This window comes from Tyto alba, unplaced genomic scaffold (assembly GCF_018691265.1).
Source record: "Tyto alba isolate M040663 unplaced genomic scaffold, T.alba_DEE_v4.0 Super-Scaffold_38, whole genome shotgun sequence".
Classification (NCBI taxonomy): domain Eukaryota; kingdom Metazoa; phylum Chordata; class Aves; order Strigiformes; family Tytonidae; genus Tyto; species Tyto alba.
The window spans coordinates 31,585,895-31,602,559 of NW_024881313.1; the positions used below are offsets into that span (position 1 = coordinate 31,585,895).

The 16,665-nt window shown below is 37.5% G+C and overlaps 1 protein-coding gene across 1 annotated transcript in view; it reads left to right on the forward strand.

Moving 5' to 3' along the window:
* PTPRN2 (protein tyrosine phosphatase receptor type N2) overlaps positions 1 to 16,665 on the forward strand; it is a 664,155-nt gene that overhangs the window by 633,672 nt on the left and 13,818 nt on the right. Inside the window, exons 20-21 of the mRNA XM_042802176.1 lie at positions 1,758 to 1,811; positions 3,905 to 3,969. Coding sequence (XP_042658110.1) covers positions 1,758 to 1,811; positions 3,905 to 3,969 — 119 coding nt within the window. The remainder of the gene's footprint in view (positions 1 to 1,757; positions 1,812 to 3,904; positions 3,970 to 16,665) is intronic.

Here is a 16,665-nt window from a genome sequence, read left to right on the forward strand (position 1 = left end):
TTGTATAGAAGGAGTTGATCCTCAGATATGACCATCAAGAATTGAACAGTTCATTCACGTGAAAACTTATTGCATCTTAAGTCAAAGAAGTTTGGCTTAGTAGTGCCTGCATATATATCCATTTATGGACATATAAATGGTCCATTTAACTTCTAAAGTCAGGTGCTTCTCAGTGACTTACCGCTTATTTCATAGAACACTGTTCTACTGCATTAATTGCTTACGTCCAAGGAATATATAGAGAGACAGAATGTCTCTGCAAGTATGATTTACATCAGTAAGTGAAAGAGTAAGAATTGTGAAAAATTCATGAATTCTACTGTTAAAAGGGAATCATTAAAATAACTTAATAATGTTGTCAATTTGGGGTAGAATCTTAAATAATAAAAAGCAGAATGTGAAAACACAGTTTCGTATGACATCACCAACACCTCTGTGGCCTGTTTGGGTTGAGTTCCCGGTATCCTGACTCCGTGTCAGATTTAGAAGTTTAGGCATCTTCAGGCTATACTCTAAGCAGTGTTTAAAGATATATGCATGTTTTCACAGCACAGATGTTAGTGAATAGATGAACAGCCAAGAACTAAATGATTCAGTAGGTTAGTTATGCTTTAAAATTCATAATAACATCATACCACAGTTGCCAAATTCCAGCAGCTCACTTCAGTTTAGCAGTCAGGATCCTGTGTAATGTTTGCACTGAGCTGGGGATGATTAGAGGGCCTGGGCACCCCTTGGAAGCTGCCGTATGAAATAGTTTTATAGGAGACCTCCTAGCTCCAGTAAACTCAAACATCTCATGAAGTAAATTGAATGAAAGGTTTTGATTTCTTGAAGCAATGCTTTCCCATTTTAGCCTTTATTCAGCTTGCCTTGTTAACATATGTGTGCATATTTTATGGGATTTGGGGCCTGTAACATACTTGACATGCAAAATATATCCTAGAGCAGAAGAGAGGGTTTGGGATTTTGTTTTTTGTAAGGCAATTTAAATAGATATAAACCGATTTTGTGGGCTCTATTCTTAGACTGAGTATCTTGGTTTGCTTCAGCACTAGTTAATTCCTTCATTGAGTTTACATATCAGCAGACCTGCTCTGTAGCTGTACTTTTATCGACTGACTTCACATATATTCTCTTGCCACTGAAAATGTTTAACCAGGAAGCTGTAGAAGACAATAATGTGTAAATATTAAAGATATAAGACTTCTGCTCTAGGGCCAAAGCAGGAAAGCTTACTGATGGTTTTAGTTATTTTTACCACAATAGATTACATTTTTAAATTGTGTGAGAAGCTTTTCGGGAGATTTGGTATTTGCCTTTCTGGGGACAACTGGTTTTATAAATCAGCACACATTGTACAAAGTATACTGAAATACCCATTTTTCACTTTGGATTCAGTTTGATGCCCCTCAGTATTTCTTTGAGCAGGCTCAAGAACTCAAAGTTGGCTTTAAAATTAAAGCATCTCAAGATAATCTTAGTTTTCGAGATAAGGCATGAGACATTTGAGAAAGGAGATTGTTTATTTTGCCTAGCCAAGAGTGATAATGAGATGTTTTCTGGGATTTCTGCAGAAGCAAATTTTAAACAAGATTATGTATGTAACAACTGCTTGTTATATTAGGAAATTATCAACCTGACTGTTTCTTTAAAGACTGCAATATTTGCTTTTTCTTAATGCTTATTTCTGACAGTTAGCTAAAGAAAGAGTATGTAATATGCTTAATTAATTTTTTGTGTCTGTTTTATTTCAGAAAAGTAAACAAGTGCTACAGGGGTCGCTCTTGTCCAGTAGTTGTTCATTGCAGGCAAGTACAATTTCTGAAATAGCTTTAGATAGATTTGTATGTGTAATAATTTAATATAGATATAAGCAAAATGGGCAAATTAAAGCTTTAGATGAATCACTAAACGGATAGTGAGGTAGACTGAAGGTATTAAATATAATTCAACTGTTTTTTTCATGCTAATTAACACTTGGGATCTGTTTTCATAATAAATTTATCCTTTCCTGTGGTTTCATAGATGTTGTGCCATGACTTAACAACATAGGGCCACCCTTTCCAATACAAGTAGCACTTCCATTTCATAAATCTCCATCAAAATAATAGTGGTTCCTTGCATTTCCTCCCAATTTAGTCTTCTTTATTTTATTAACACTCAGTTATGTTTTATTTCTTCTTTGCTTGGTTTTAGTGGTGATAGTAAGAAGAGGGCAATGTCAGGGTGTGGAAACCTGCCCGGAGATTGAGTAATCCTTTAAACACAGATTATATTTAGGTTTGACAGTCTGATAGATGCATACAAAAGCTATCAGGCAGCTCAGTGGAAAACTTTACCTTAATAACGTTAATGTTTGGTTTTGCCATTGGAGATTCTTAGTTATAAGGAGAATGTTGCACTTATTTATTGAAGATATTCCTGTAGATAAGGAAGATAGAAAAACAGCCCTGCTAAGAGACAGATTGTTTGACATGTGGCACTCCACTTTGGGTGGGAGTGAAGAGGGAGGTGACGTGTTTCTCACGTGTGGCTCAGCAGAGTCACCTTCCATTGGATGTGAGGAGGCCCTCTGCAGAGGTGAATGCTCTGGAGGAGGTTTGCTTGCATTGCCTTCTGGAATCCTGAGAAAAGAAGCATTTGATGCAGTATGAAGAGCCTTCAAGTTTCTTGCTCTTTCCTTACTGTGATGGATGGAAATGTCTACCATAGGCTCAGTAGTTTTTGTTTTTATTTGGCCTGATCACTGCCTTGTCTGTCATTATTCAGCTTAACTAATAAGATTGTGTCTTTGTTCCCTTCACAGACACAGAAAAAAAAAAAAAAAACATTACCTCCTTTTCTCTAAGCAGTGATTTAGTAACTGAAAGAAAAAAAGTCTCTGTCTACAGAGACTTAACAAAAATTGAGTTTCATAGCCTGCCTGTAAACAGAGTGTAATAACGCGCTTCACGCTGTTCTATTATTTTTCCTTTCATTAACTCTTGTACACAAATTGAGCTATCAATAAAAATAATGGCTTAATTAATAAAACTACATACCAGTCTAATTGGTCACACATGCACCTTTGTAAAAATTTTGGGGAGGGAAAGAAGAAAAGCTTTTACTTAAAGTCTTAATTATGTTTGCTAACAGCAGCTCTAAAAGAGCATCACGCTGGCAATTACATGTTGCTCTCTGAAAAGGACAGAAGCTGCATTCAGATTAGGGAGCTTTCCCCTTCCCAAGGCTTGGTCTCACATCTCTGGGGAAGGGCTGATGATCCACAAAAGTTAAAACTGCTTCTCAGGAATTACATGATAATATGTTTTTCTGGAATTTGCAACTAAGGAAGAATTAAAGGGAAAGGTAAAAAGAAAAAACAAACCACTCATGATGTATAGTGAGGAAAGATTACAGTCCTCAGTAATCAAATATTTTGGTTCTCTAACAGATCTCTGTATGTATTTCCTCTTACCACTGTGTTCAAATGCAATCCACATTATTTTGGGACTGTTCTGGATAATGTTCTGGCCTAGCTTATTCTGTGGTTCTTGATCTCATATACAAGTGACCATAAGTTCATTATAAATATACTTTTTGAACAGAAATGGTATCCTGGTTTAGGCTTAGTGACTTTTCCACTGTTGTTTACAATGCTTTTCTTGCATAAACACAACTTGGCTTAAAAATATCAAAACAAAGGCCTGTTATCCATGCAGGCTAATAATGAATGTTCCATGAACAGCTTGTGTTAATGCAGTGCAAGCTTCCTCTCCCCTCTTAGTACACTACTTTAGCCCCTCATTCTCTCCTCTCCCTTCATGCGTAACAGTATAACGTTAAGGGCAGCTACCTTCATGTTGAGTCTAGATGCACGTTGATAGGCTTTATTTTTTTCTTTTTCCCTTTCTGTTGGCAGCGATGGTGCGGGAAGAAGTGGAACCTACATTCTAATTGACATGGTTCTCAATAAAATGGCCAAAGGTGAGAATCGAAAGGCTTGTTACTTCCTCAGTACTGAAAGATGTGCTTGTGTTGCCATGACAACGTGGGGAGCAATATTCACAGAAAATCTGAGAATAAATTAGAGGCAAATTGTACTCTTTCCTGAACATTTTTAAGTTTTATTTTCATAGCAATTTGAAACAACAAACCCAAACACAAATCCTTTATGTATGAGCAGGTGGTTTTGTGCTGTTGAGAAGTATTTGAATTTCTTAATTCATCATTTAAAATACTTATTACAGTTTTTAGAGGATACCTTGGGAGTGCACAATCCTTATTTAGTGGTTACATGAGTTAGGTCCTGGGCTGCTTCATGACTGTTTTCCAGTCCTCTGCCACCTACACAGCCACAACGGTCAAACATGATTACTTGTCTTTATGTAGCTGCCCATTGCCACCAAAGCGCCTTGAAGCACTTGCGCCAGACAGGGCCTCATGTGCTGCACAAATTTGTCTCTTAGGAGGAAAAAAGACTTTAGTGAACAGGACAGAGGATGGAAAATAAATGAGCTAATGCTCTGTTCCCAGTTCTGCCACTATCTGTTCAATATTGAACAATTTATTTAATTTTTCTGTTCCTTAGTTTCCTTATCTGTGAGATGTAATTTTATGAAGTAGGAAATCATCTGTCAAGATAAATATATACTGTTGTTTGTTTAAAATTAAGTCTACAGATTCTCTAGAGATTGGGACCATTCCTTTACATTTTATTGATTGGTAAATGTTTCATGGTGGGAAGTACTTGAGAAACCCTGAAATAATCTTTGTATGTTAGAACTAAACCAAATTTTTAATACTGATAATGTCTTCAAAAGAAAAGAGGGTAAAAGTGGCCATGTAAGCCTGATCGTGTGTTGAAAAGGTGTAATGGTCAACTTTATTTATATATTATAACCCTTCCTCATGCCTTTGGCTATATTTGTATCACAGTTTAATAGAACTGCATTTTAAGAGGAAGAGAAATCTTGTGAGTTTGAAAATAAACAAAAAATAGTCACTTGCCTTTCCTAATTCTTGACCTGAGTTCTTAAGCCACCTTGATCTGGCATATGCACATATGAGTATTTAAAGAAAAAGGATTCGTTATAAAGACATATATTAATTTATATAGAGAAACAATAATTAGTTCTTTGAGTTCTGATCAGTTTATAGTTGTTGTTTAAAATCTTGTAACATAGACATATTTTTATATGTAGTTTAAAAATACACTCCATGCTTTGCAGTCATCTGCTATTGAATTCTGCATATCCTGGTTCTGTGGGACATAGTGGTGTCTTGTCCCTTTAGAAGGAAGAGTTTAACGTTTTTTTTTCTCTCCGGATTCTGTTAACATGTCTCATCAAACATGGACTGAATTTTCTGCCCGCAAGCATCACATGAAACTTGCTGCAGATGTTAAAAGAAGTTGTGTGTTTGCCTTCTCCTGAGCACTGTACTGAAAATAAATTTTTCAGTGGGATGAGATTAGTTTTTCATGCTCGTTGGAAATAGGTTTTCACTCTGTGAAGGAATATGGAGATATTTCCAATGCTTGTTACGTGCCACGTGACAACCTAGTCTTTAAAAATAGAAGCAATGGTATGTCGTAAAATTAATGTAGACCTTTGTTAGGTATTTGTTCGGCTCATTTCAGTCATCAGCAATGAGAAGCTGTAATGAAAACTAGATTTAAAGTATATGCAATTTACTCACATAAAGAAGTAAATGAGAAGTATTTTCTAGCTTGGGGCTTTCAGCCACTTAAGGGAGGGTTGACTTTGTTGTAAAAGCACTGAAGAATGCCATTTATTGACTCCATTGTACCATGTAATGTCAAATTCCATTTTAAGTGTGGGCTTAGCACTTCACAATACCAGACAAGTCATGTGAAACTGGCCAGAGAAAGGCGTCACAGGGCTTTTTGGAGATCGGTCACCCCCATTTTGTTCTTGACCTGCTCCCCTCTGCCCATGGGGGTGTGCGACGCGAAATCCCCTGACCTGGTGCTTTGGCTGGGGTTTAAATGAAAGATCAAAGGGCAGAGCGGGCATCTCAGCCCTGCTGAGGTGGGCCTTTCCCAGGCTGTCACACTGTGCGGCCGCCAAAGGTTTTGTTCGGGCGGGAACCGAGGCCCAGCCTGTGTGGCCGGGGCCCTCTTTGTCTGGCCTGAGAAGCTGGAGGCCCAGGTTGAGGATCCAATGTTCATCAAATGATCAAAGGCCTGAAGCCCTGGACATGAAATCTTTCTTTCCATTTCCTTTTCTTAGAGAATGAATTGCACGAGTGGCAAAGAATGCCCTTTCCAAAGCTTTTATGTGGAGTGCGAGGGCTAACTTCAGAGTCCTTCAGCGCTAAACATAAAAATGTAAGTGCACTTTCAATCTGGGCCCAGCTGCAAGGCCAGCATCTAGTAACATTTCTTTCAAAAAGGCTTTTAAGGATTAAGGCTTTCAGTCTTTCAAAAAAAAAAAAAAAAAAAAAAAACACACACACAAAAAAAACGGACTTTTAAGAATAAACTTAGAATAATTTGAGTTTCTTGTTCCACTGTCTGGTTTATTAGAAAGTAGACAATAATGCATTTTTAAATCAAAGTAAATAGAGGAGTACTTAGTTTCAGCAGTGGGAAAGTAGAAAGCAATCAATAAATGTCTTGGCTCTTTAGTGGGGTTTTTAATAGGGTAGGTTGAGAAAAGGAGCTCCTTTTTCATGTAATGATTTACTTTCCTGCATTCTCTTAGACACTTAACTGTAAATGCCTTTGTCATTTACAATTTCTTCTCCTACTGCTCATTGAATTAGTGCTAATACTTAGTCTATTAAACACGTTATAAATTCATATTTGCTACTATCTTGCCTGTTGCCATCCCTCATACTATTTTAGAAGCAGAAAACCACCAGCAAAAGATCTGTTCCTAAAGTAAGGGAAAAGAAATCAAGTTGGTAAGGATATTGCGCTCGATACCCGCTCCATCAGTCTGATGGCCCTGACCCCTTTGAGAAAGCAGGAATTACGTTTTTAAAAAGCGAAGTACCCTATTTCAGTGCACTTGCAGGACGGTAAAAGTTGGTACTGAGGGTAGAAATGCTGCCTTGGTGTGCTTGGTGGGGGCGTGGAGCAGGTGGGAGGGCAGGCGGGAGCTCTCACGGAGCGGCCAGAGCCCTCGCTCAGCAAACACCTCCCGGCCCCCACCGCCCCCGAGAGCCGCTCGGCGCCCGCCTGCGGGACTCCCTCCGGCTCCACACCACGCCGGGAAGGATTTCCTGTTGGGCCGGGTTTTTAACGAATTTCACTGTCCTCTGTGCGGTAAATGTAATGACTGCATTTGTGCATTCACTCCGAACAGTCACATTAAATAATCTTATTAGATACTGGAACGGTCAGAGAACAACGGTGTCTATTCAGTGCTATAATTCCTGTGTTGTGTCAGCGGAAAGTTTTAAATGCAAGTGTACACTTTGGTTTAGTTGTGCCAGTAACTTAACGCTGCTAATTATCATGTAGTTTATTACTATAATTATTTTTCTTGCTAAATTCATATGCAGAGCAGTTACAAGACCCTGATCTTGTACCCATCAAAGTAATAGCAAAAAGTAAATGATGTTGAATCTGGCCTTACAGTAACACGTTTAAATACTATTTAATGTGTTTTAACTATGATAACTATTTAACTGTGATACTATTTTTACATGGGTGTCAAAATTTTAAGACAGTTGCCAAGTCACCTCTCATTTCCCTGACAGACAGCTTAGGACAAGCTTTAGTTTTGAATGAGAAGTAGAGAAGTGATTTATTTCAACTCCATGTGCACTTCCACGATTTAAATAAATACAGAAAATGATAATAGATTGTTTTTGTAGATAACAATGCTTGCTGGATTTTTGACAGAGACTGTTTTTCTGAGGCTGATTTCTGCTGAGAATTTCAGCATTCTTGATGTATTTACAAGTTTTATCCTTTGTTACTAGGGAAGATAAACTGATTTAGATTTAGTCTACTTGATATTCCTTCCTCACCCCAAAGTCACAGTAACTCAGCTGATTAGGTTTTTTTCTTTTTGTGTGTTCTAGAGAAAAGTTGAGAATTTTCTCATTGCTTGTCTTTCCTGCAGCGTTATTGTAGTGATTAAAAGTTTGATATATTGAAAGACATTTTTATTGAGTGTTTCTGGCATGAAAAAGAAAAAAAAGAGATTATGAGTCTTCCCACTTTCATTTTTCTGAACTGAGAGGCTTGGATAGTATAGATAATAGTTTGATTTTTAGATATTAATCCAGCCAGCAGCTGCTTGGGGTTTGCTGACCATCCATTTTCTTGTGTTTGAACTAGCTGGAACAAGATGAGTCAAAGGGAAGGCGAATATGAATTTAAAAATCCTTTTAAATTATTGATTCCTGAATTCTGAAACCCAGCAAAAAGATTTGATTTAGCAAAGCCGAACCAATGGTTTATTTTCTCACATTCAAAAGCTTGGATTATAATTGATGAGCACACACGCTCTGGTCTGGGCTGGCTGTGGAGGTTATCTCCCCAAGTCCTTTCCTTGCCCCTGCTACCCTATTGTCTGAGGGTCTTGTGAGTCAGCTTCTGAGCAGATGCGGTTTATACCGTGACATTTTAAGCCAAAACAAAAGATTCCTTAATTTGCCTTCTGACTCATCGTGATCAAATGATTTTGGCTAATCTGAACCCTTGCTGAGGTTTTGCTTATCTGCTGTGTGGATTTAACAATCATAATGAAGTTGTGGGGCTAGTTCCTCTCTGAAAGGATTTTATGAAAGAAAATGCTTGCCCATATTCATGTTAAAATGGATTCAATCTGCTTATTTTTGAGTCCTTATTCAAAGTCTGAGAAAATTCTATTGTTCAGTTGTGCTGATACAAGTCTAGAGCAGACTATTTTTGACATGCTCTTGCTGAACGAGGGAGTATTTCTTCAGCCCAGGATCCAGCTTCTCCCATGAAAATAAAATTTAGCATACTATGTATCATACAATGTTTGGGAGCATATATATTGTAAAAGAGAGATTACTTTTTTTTAAATGGTATTTAATGGTAAGAGGGCAAGAAGTAGAATTAGAAATAGGTGGTATTATGGAGAACAATTTGCAGCAGAAAAATTCAGGACTTAAGAATTCAATTGTTTTCATGTCCTAAGTTTGAATCAACCACATTGCTGGACTTTGAGATTTGGGTGAGATAGATTATCTCTAGGAAAAAGGAGAAAAAATGCAGGCTGCTAAAGCAAAAAAATTAGGTTTTGCTTTGTGCACTATTGTGCCCCAGTTCTCAGCAACAATAATGCTAACCATGTAAATCTGAAATGTTGCTATTTCAATTTCTGAAGGAAGTTCTTAGTGTCCATGTAAACATATCATGTATTATAAGGCTGTTTTTTCAAATGAGCTGCATTTATATATTGTAACTTTTATGTAATGAGTTACCCTGGAAACACAATTAGGCAAATAGTGCTCATTCTTGCAGCCTTTCCCAGCAGATAATTAATCACAATGAGAGCTGGGCCCCCAGCTACATGCAAAAGTGTATAGGGAATGTATAGGACAGTTTTTCACGATTCAGCCTGTGATGCTCAGCAAACTCTTGCTATTTAGAACAAGCTGTTTAAAACGGTGTTCATTTCCTTTGCAAAACACATTTTGACGTATAAAGTTTTCAAGTTTTTGACACATTATTGATACTATAGAGTCATCAATTAATAGTTCATATAATGAAGATAAAAATGTGGCATGTTCTACAAGCTGCTGTTGTGAAATGAATTAGTGACTGTGGAGAAGGTGTTGTTGGTTGATGTTTCTTAGTGTGTGTTTTATGTACTGCTTTTTTAGACATTTTCCTTTATGGCATATAGAAATTGCAAACAAAAAGCAAACAAGTTAATGATATAATTTCTTTGGATTTTTCTTTTTTATATAGTTTAGTGGTCAAGGATTACTCTACAAAAGCCATGTTTCTTGAGTTATTTGCTCTTCTGGGGATTTTACTGGAAAAAAAAAATGGGACTAGGAAAGTGTAGTAGAAAGCAATCCTAATTATTCAGTGTTTGGGGCAAATGAATTGCGAAAAAAGACTGATCAGACATGGGCCATTCCTTGGGAAAGGGAGCACGAAGGGGGGTCCCCATAGAGCGTTAGAAGACCCTGAAAGGAATGTATTGATGTCAGTAAGCAGCTTGAGATAGTGACTAATTTGAAAACAAGAGGTCATTGACTGAAACTAAGGAGGAGACAAGCAGATAAGGAATTTGGATGGCATTTTTTCACACAAAAATGGTAGATTAGAATACGGAAAAGTGAAAATGCTGGTCACAGAAGTACTGTGCAGTCGGCTGGAGAAGCAGCTGGACAAATGCTTGGAAAAGGAGGTTTATATACAGAGTGAAGAACTACTTTTTTTGTAGCTAATCTCAGGCAGCAGTCCATAGAAGGGTTTGAAGAGAAGTGTTTAATTGACCAGATGGTAGTCTTCTGGCTTTAAAGGGTACAATGTATATTACCTAACTAAAGTGTAATTATTCTACAACTTCTATAGCCGGACCAGTTTAGTCACTTTTAAGGATAAACTTTGTTAAAGATTGAATCCATAATAGTTGCATCTTTTATTCAGGTCACTCCATGTACTGTCTTGTGAAAGCATTGCCACCTACGTGCAACGTAAAATGAAAGCAGTGTAAAATGTAGTTCTTACAATTTAATAGATTCATGTGGGTGAGCTACTTCTGTGTCCCCTGTAAAGAAAATTCACTTTTTACAAAGAGGACTCCAAGATTTTTTAGAACCAACTGACGCACATTTTCAGAAATGTTATTTTTGCAATCAGCATCTTAACTTTGTTCATGTTTGATTCAGCATGTGGAGGTGAAGTGCCTTTCAGGTAATTCGCAGATAGTTTCTGGAAGAGGTACTAAAAGAAGCAAATTGTGTAGAACTTTATGGGAGCTGATACTGGGGAACACCTGCAGGTAGGCAGTAACAGCACATCCACAATTCTTGCTATATATATACTTTGTATGTGTGCATATGTGTGTGCATGCGTGCATGTGTAAGTTGAATGTTGATGTGTTCACTGGTATTTTGTGGAGTGACCATAGGTGATTATGGGATATCTTACCCTATATGGAATATAACTCATTAACTTCTATTTCTTGCACGTAGTAATTTAGACATATTCCTTTTACTTTTAACTTCAGGGGAGAGTGGAGCAAATCTAGCTGTACATGAGAAACAATTCCTATATGGTATAGAATGTGATGTGGCATATTATCATGCATAGTGGAAGTGAGGAAGGATTGGTCCTCAAATAAGCATCCATTTGCTTTCAGTTACAGTGAGTGGTTTCTGAATGTTTTTTTCTGCATTGACAGAGGATATTAGCTTAAAGTTGATATGTCAGTAGTGAATTTCTATCCCTGCAAGACTGTTAAAATCAGTCTAAGCTTAGAAGTGTTATTTTCCTGTAGCAGTTTTTAAAATATCAGGCTGTTCCTAGGTGTTCCATCTTCAGTATCACCTTTGTTTGGATTGTACGCTTGACAAAGCCATATCACTTACATTTATACATTTATAACATTCAGTCTCCACGTATTAATATAAAAAGTATAAACAATAAATTTATGTAATGTATATTCTATTTGTATGACTGTCACAATAATTTTATTACTTCATTTTCATTACTTTAAGTACTCCCTTCTTCATTTATATGCTTGCTTTGCCTTTTGGGTTCTTTTGTTGTGGTTGTTCTGTTTTGTTTTAATAAATGTAGTGAAATTTTAGTTTGGGTCATTGCTAGGTGTACAGAAGCACTTAGGTATTTTGTCTGAAATTACAGGCAGTTCACTGATTCAGGTATACGTTGAGTCCAACCCTAACTACATACATGCATGCACACCAATTCTGTTCATCTCAGAGAGAGAATAAGCTTTTAATGAAAATGCCAACCTGAATACATTTATCTCTTTTGTTATCTTTAAAAGTGTGTCCCTCACTAGGTTTTTGCTGACGCTTTTCTCTTTCCATGAAAAGCATCAAATGATCCTCCTGGCCAATAGCAGAACTCCAGCAGCTACAGCAGCAGACATCTGGATAACTACAAATGAAAATTGCTTTTATTTTTGTAGTTTCTAGCTGTTGTTCAGCTCCCTTTTTTAACTCTAATATTTACAAGTGTTTTTATTTAGTGGGCAGTCAGACCAAGTATGTTGAAGGAAAAAAATACTCTTGTTTCTCTGCAGCAGAGCACTGTACAAACAGCAGTTAATCTTACAACGCATTTTTCACTTCCATGGCCCTCCCTACAGCATATAACACCTGATTTATTTTTTCATCGTGGTTCCATGCTGCTTTTTCTTTTGTCATTTCCATCAAAATTGCCAAACGCCTGAGTCAAGGTGAGGAAAGAGGGGAAGGCAACAGACACAAAACACAGATCTCAAACACTGTTAGATTTGGCAGATTCTAGCATTTGTTGAGCCCAAAACTGCAGTGCAGAAACTCAACTCTGTTCAACCCAGGTTCATTCCAGTTACCTTTAGCCATATAAAGCATCTGGCATTTAGCATCTTGCATAACCTAGTTGTCTAGGTCTCCTTCAGTCACCAGTGGAGAATGATATGCACCTCTGGAGGATAATGCTTAGGCAAATGAATTGCCCATCAGAGCTTCCCCTCTCTTTCTTAACTGTTGGGAGAGAAGATGACTAACTCCATTTCGAACTTCAAGGATGGCTGGAGTAGATGAGATGAGGCTGGGCCTTTGAGACTAGGCTAGTTAGTAAATATTACCGGTATGCCATTAAAACTAATGGTCAGTGGAGAAGTGGTGTTACACTCCCCCTAGTTATGACCCTTTCTTCTTTAATCAGATTGAGTTTGCCCCTCATATGGTGTGATTAAATGCTTCTCTGCAACATTAAGTACTCAATGGGGCAAACACTAGCTGGAGCAGCTAGACGAGCCATCCTTTAGAAGTTGTCAGTGGGAAGCTGGAGGCACCTAGGGCTTTAGGAGCATTTCAGATCTATAGCATATCTGTGCTACGTCCAGATAGCTTCGGCATTGGAAACAGCATAGCTACAACAGTGTAATAGTCCATGAGTGCTGATTTACCCTCCTAACTCCCCAGAGAACCCACTTCTGTTTCTATACACTATCACAGCCAGCACTGTAGATGGGTCCTTTTTGTCTGTTAGGCTCCTGGAGGACCTGGTTCTAGTTACTGTCTGTCCTTCTTTAGGAGGTTTCTGTTCGTGGGTCTTCACAGTTCACTGTCTAACTCCTTGCTAATGCAAAGCTAAACGCAGAAAAGGGCCAGAAAATGTTGTACTAAGCCCAAGAAAGCCCGTTTTTCAGAGTCCTCCCACAGGGAGGGAAGAAAGGCAGCATAAAGCTGCTGTGCACAAGTTTGCTTTGGCCATGAAGCATCACTTTTAGGCATGAGTCATGCAGTCATCACCCAAACATGAAAAACACTTGTATTCTTCCTAAACACAGACACGCTGTGATGAGACAGCTCATTGTCCTCGCTGACACTGTATTTTTGCCCTTATTTTCCTTCTCACGTGTATTTTTGCTATTTCATAATATTACAAGTGATTCTTCCATGGTGCACCTGACTGCCTGCGAATACTGCGCCGTGCATGACTCTCAGGCTAAAAGCCTGCCGATCAGCAGCATCTTGCCAATATTAATTGGATCTTTTTCAGCTTCTAGCAACAGCAGCAGAAAGAACTGTATTAGGGACTCTTCCTTCAAGATTTTAACAAGCCAGTTTTTAATCTGACCTAACAAGTCCCTTTGCCCTTCAAGGCCTAATTCAAAATCTATACAATATAATAAATATAAAAAGATGCATTAAGCGGGTAATATCTAACTAGAATGAAACTGAATACTTACTGCTGCAAAAAGAAAGGCATTTGACAGGTCATTTCTGTATTCCCCTTAGTACTCCATTTTTTTCTGTTGGGATAAATGCTTATTCCTACACAGATCATCGTCATCTCCTAAAGGAGAAAGGGTAACAGTGCTAATAATCCCACATTTACAACCACTCAGCATGACTCCTACATCATATATTCAGCTTTGTGATCACTTTATGATCAAGGGGAACAGAAAGAGGGTTGAGAAAGGTGCAAAGGGTATTAGAAAAAAAAAAAAAAAAAAGAGTATCTATCTAGGTCCTCACCTCTCTAGTGTCCAAGTACCTTGTAATCATTAATGGATTTGCCTTCATAACAACTTATTAGGTAGGAAAAAAATGGTTCATTTTATAAATGATGGTGTGAAACATAGGGTGAATTTAATGATTTAACCAAAGTGGTGCAGGAAGTCAGAGTCTCAGTCTGGAAGAGAATTCAAATGTATCTAAACATAGCCCTCTAATGACCAAGCCATCCTTTAGGACTCACAGTAACAAATTTATAGCTGTTCTGCAGAGTTATAATCATATCTTTTTGAGGATATATGCCAGTAGATCTGAAAGTTGTTCCCAGCTAGAAAAATCCTTTTTAATTTAATATTTATGAGTGGTACGTATTTGTGAAACATTCACAAAGGAAACTCTTCAGTTTGGGTTATTTAAAAAGAACCCCACACAAATAACTGCTTTGATGAAGTATTTAAGGATCATTTTATTTTGATAAATACACAGAAAATCCAGAGCATCTAGAATCTAAAATACTCCTTTTAATACAGTGCTTTAATATAAAATTCTATCAGTGTCACAGAATCTGTGCTGCACTTTTCCTTAGTAATTAATAAAAATAGGACCTTTGACTGCTTTCAATGCAAGTATGTTCAAGCCTATTACATAAAATAAAATCTCAAAGCTTACCTTAATAAAGGCAAAATTTTCATACATTTGTGTAACAAATGCTGATTGTTCTTATAATTGAAAAAAAAAAAAAAAAAAGGCATATTTTCAGGTACACAAGCTCTGTATTTTGCTGAACCTGAAAACCACTTTTTAATGATTTGCCTTCATTTTTTCTTCCCAGTTGATATATTAGAAGATATTAACCCTCTCAACAAACTTTGTCTGTCATATTCCTGTACCATCACAGTGACAACAATGCTGCTACAATGTGGAAGGGATTATCCTCCACGGAGTGTTTCTCATGTGTCTTGTGCTTATCAAAATAGGTCCCCTGCCATTTTTAGAGGGGGTGAGAAGAGAGGAAAGATTTCATTATTATAGTCATAAAACTAACGTTAGGTAATTCATGATAATTTTAAATATTGCGAGCTGTTGCTGGTCACCTCATGGAGCCTACTTCAGTAGTATTTGGCTAGCACTTTATTTATTGCAGGAGGAAGAGGGAATTCAACTTTTACCCATGTTTTTATGACATGCTGGATACTCCACTTATGCAACTATCTAAGGGCAAACATTTTAACCCCTTGAGATCTGCTAATCAGGAGCACCAGCTGTTAAGTGCCAGCGTGCATCCTGCATTGGTGCCTGCAGGGAGAGAAAGGGTTGCAAAGATTATGACCGTAAACTTCAGAAACCCATTCTTTCCTTGGGGGCAAAATATCATTCAGCTTGCATCTTCTCTTGTTTTCTGTTAGTTTATTCAGTTAATGTTCCTGATGTGAGGAGTTGTGCACTCACTGTGAATGCTTCAAGCCTTTAGGAAGATGATAGTTAATTACTGAAGTTAAAATCTGGCTTGCACTGGTGTGGAAGTGCTTTTGGAGGTATTTACTCAGCTAGCTCACTGAGCTGCTAAGGACAGAGGAAGGCTAGTAGTATCTGGCTCACGGTGAATTACTTCAAATGCATGTTGTGTTTATTAAAAAAAAAAAAAAAAAACAACACACGTTGAACATTGCACAATCATTTTTCAAAATACTGCTGGTACATTAGCTCAGTCTCACACTAAATTACATTTATATGTTCATTTAAAACAAGCAATGAAATCTATTGTGAAAAAGGAACCTGTCACAAGCACAAACTAAATTTATTCCCTACAGTGTAAAATACGGTCAGAAGGTGAGAGGGCAGTTCTTTATTCTTTAAATACTTCCTCTTTTATTCCCCTCTCTATTTTCTGAAACCAGTAGTACTGTTAAGCAGACAGATACGTATTGGTGGGGAGAAAAGACAGAAAATGCTGCCTTTTTGACATATTTTGTGTTCCCTTTTCCAGTTGTCAGTGCTTTCCACCCTAGCATTTTTAACCTTTCCTCTAGATTATTTGTTGTATGACAATAAATTGACACCTTTGTGTATTACTGGACTTCATAGTTTAGTAGCCTGAACAAAACACATCCAACAATGGGATATTCTTGGAATCAATGGATGAAGTTCTTCCAGCTTTCACTCTAAACCACTGCATCAAATTTAGTTTGTATGTGGGCTTTCCAGATAAGCAATGTTTAAAATACCTTAGCAGTGTGTGGCTATTTTGCAGCCACCTCAGTAAGAGCATGATTTGACCTTTGGGTCCTTAGATGCAATATCTCTCTCTCACAATGTCATGTAGCATATGTTGTAATTTTTGTCACCTGAAATGGCTCGAATGCATAAATAAACTGTTTTTGTGTGTTATAGATTGTTATGCCATACAGTTGTACTCTCAGATTAAAGAGAAAGCCTTAGTATGGCAAGGAAGATGTTGAATTTTTGTCAGTTCCCAACAAAATAATTCCAAAGAGAGTTGAAAGCTCACACTTCAGTTAA